The 2,702-nt window shown below is 34.3% G+C and overlaps 2 protein-coding genes across 2 annotated transcripts in view; both read left to right on the top strand.

Moving 5' to 3' along the window:
* Nucleotides 1–1,817, top strand: part of LOC112906760 — a 7,253-nt gene extending 5,436 nt beyond the window's left edge. The window contains exon 2 of the mRNA XM_025981593.1: nt 1,603–1,817. Within this exon, the coding sequence (XP_025837378.1) occupies nt 1,603–1,630 (28 nt within the window). The 3' untranslated portion in view covers nt 1,631–1,817. The remainder of the gene's footprint in view (nt 1–1,602) is intronic.
* LOC108736375 (alpha-crystallin B chain) lies at nt 626–1,491 on the top strand. The gene has a single exon (XM_018468778.2). It carries the CDS (start codon nt 762–764, stop codon nt 1,293–1,295), a length of 534 nt encoding a protein of 177 aa, XP_018324280.1. The 5' UTR covers nt 626–761; the 3' UTR covers nt 1,296–1,491.
* Nucleotides 1,818–2,702: the final 885 nt, after the last annotated feature.

The following is a 2,702-nucleotide window of genomic DNA, read 5'->3' as shown; positions in this document are numbered from 1 at the left end:
TATTTTGAGGAGCTTGACGAATCAGTCTATAGAGATGGCATTAATAGACTGGAACACCGCTATGAGAAATGTATCAGCCTTGGAGGAGATTATGTTGAGAAATAAAAAAAAAAAATTTTTAAAAACCTTGTTTTTCTTGGTCAGGCCGGAAACTTATCAATCCACCCTCGTATAAACAGCTGAATATAAAGATGAACCTAATATTTACGGAGAGATTGGACCAGACCAGATTTTTGAAATTTTTAAATAAACGAAATACCTGAAGGGACAAAAGAGGTAATAAAATTATCTACAATTTACAATGGAATTCTTAAACGTGGTTTTCCTAACTGTCTACTTAATGACTAATGGAGTATGCGGAAACAATATGTATTAAAAATCTAATTAAAAAATATCACGATCGCTTAAATATGCTAAAGAAAATATTTTACATTTGATTTTGAATATTTAGCGCCAAAGTAATTCACGAAACACCCCAAAATATTCCGTTGAATATGTATAAACACCGATATTCTTCTACGTGTAACCAGTGCGTGGCTCGATCAATAAGAATTTTAGCGGATAGGCGCAGACTTCTCCTGAACATTCTTGTTCCCACTGAAACTTATAAAAGCCGGCAACCGGCAAGCGGTTCATAAGTGCGAAGTCGTCGAAACCGTTCGTATGGGCAGAAATAATACTTTGTTAAAAACGAATAGTAACAAACGTGTTTGTTTATTTTAAGTGTGAGATAAGAATTATTTACTTACATACAAACTAAAATGTCGTTAATACCTTGGCATACATCTGGTCCATCGAGAGCCCTTTTAGATCCATATTTGGGTTTTCGTTTGGATGATGACGATCTTTTGGCTCCTCTAACACTGGCACCATGGGAAACACGGGCTCCATGGCACAGACAAGTGAGAAGGCCACGTGAATCTTACAACTATGAATCTCTACTACCTACAAATTTTGGATCCAATATAAAAGAGGATAAAGACAAATTCCAGTTGAATATTGATGTCCAGCACTTCTTGCCGGATGAAATTAAAGTCACAGCATCTGGAAATACACTGACCGTTGAAGGTAAACATGAAGAAAAACCCGATGAACATGGTTCAATTTCGAGGCACTTCGTCAGGAGATATGTTCTTCCAGAAGATCACGATCTAAACCATTTACAGTCGCACGTATCAACTGATGGTGTTTTGACCATTACTGCGCCGAAGATACCTGCTGATGGTAATGTGGCAAGAACTATACCAATTCAACATACAGGGAAGCCAAAAAGAGTTATCCTCAAGCACAAGTAAAAACGTAAAACAGCAATCTTTATAACCATCCTGGTACAGTTTAAGTATTTAGTATTTGTTGCATTATCGGTATCGCATGCAACGGTATGGCAACAGATTGCATAGGAAACACGCGTAGTATATATCATAAATACACTTATATATGTACAAAATACGTACATTACAAATACATTTACTCTACGCTTACAGTTTGTAAATGATTGTTTTTTGTAAATTATATGCTTAATGTTAATCAGTAAATTTACTGGCACACTAATAAAAAAGAAAAATATAATTTAATNGTGCGTGTTAGAAAAGTGAAGACTAAATCCGATGTTTTAAACGTGCAGTGTTAAAGGTTTAGTGCCTTTATTATTGTTAAGATATTAACTGAAAAATTTGTGTAAATAGATATTTCCAATTCATTTAATGTATCTTATAAGTTATGCTAACACGCTTGTATTAAAAAATTAGTGAAGAAAATTGTTATAGTGGTAATTGAAAGTTTTCAATGTTAATGTTTATGATTTTAAATTTCGTGACGTTTGTGTGTTTACAATTCAAAATTGGTAGCATGTAGTGACAATTTAAAATTCATAATGTTTTTTCTATGTGCTTTTCTATCGCAGTGTTAAATGTAAATTAATCGTTGTACTTTCTATTGTGTTTGGAAATCTTGTACATTTCAATTATTATTGAACGGGACCGTTCAAGGCGGGCGGTATGTTCAGAGACCGTTCTTCGTTTTGCAGGCCATAAAATTCCTGCATACAATTTTTAGAATACTTTGCAAACCTACAAGGCGGTGTTGTGTTTATTTGAGAGTAGACCCTTCGAGGATGGGTAGATAAATCAGTTAACTACTTAAATTAGTTTATAGGGGTAACGGTTTAAGAAGGATCCTTTATGATCCCTAATATAGTTTCATTTTTATTATGGGGTGTTTATTTTATGAGTTTAACGTTTAGAAAGTCCCGTTTGTTAATATTTTGATGTAGCTTTTTCACAGGTTGTAAACATCCCTCTTTCCACATATTTTGAGTTTTGAAAGCCCCGCCTTGTACGTCTCCACAAAGTTGTTCTAAAAGGGTTAATCACCAATGGTGACATTCGCCACACCCTTGGCATTTGTTCCTAGTTTTTAAGTTGTAGATATAAGATGTGACCAAGGACTTCAAAAGAAGCACTTGAACTAAGTCAGCACAAAAACGCAAGAGGCACTTGTGTAATCTTACTAATAATCGATGGAGATACTCTGTACATATTTGTAAATATATATTTAATTAAGTCGACTTCGCTGCAAGAGTGCTATTTTTTTCTACCTTCCACCAAAGAATTAAACAACACGCCTTATTAATTTAACGCGTGTGCTGATATTCCACTTACAATAGTAAGTTCCCGAATATCTGCCTGTGAAATTTAACAATA

The sequence above is a fragment of the Agrilus planipennis genome, unplaced genomic scaffold (genome assembly GCF_000699045.2).
Source record: "Agrilus planipennis isolate EAB-ADULT unplaced genomic scaffold, Apla_2.0 scaffold122, whole genome shotgun sequence".
Lineage (NCBI taxonomy): Eukaryota > Metazoa > Arthropoda > Insecta > Coleoptera > Buprestidae > Agrilus > Agrilus planipennis.
This window is presented reverse-complemented; position numbering and strand designations above follow the sequence as displayed.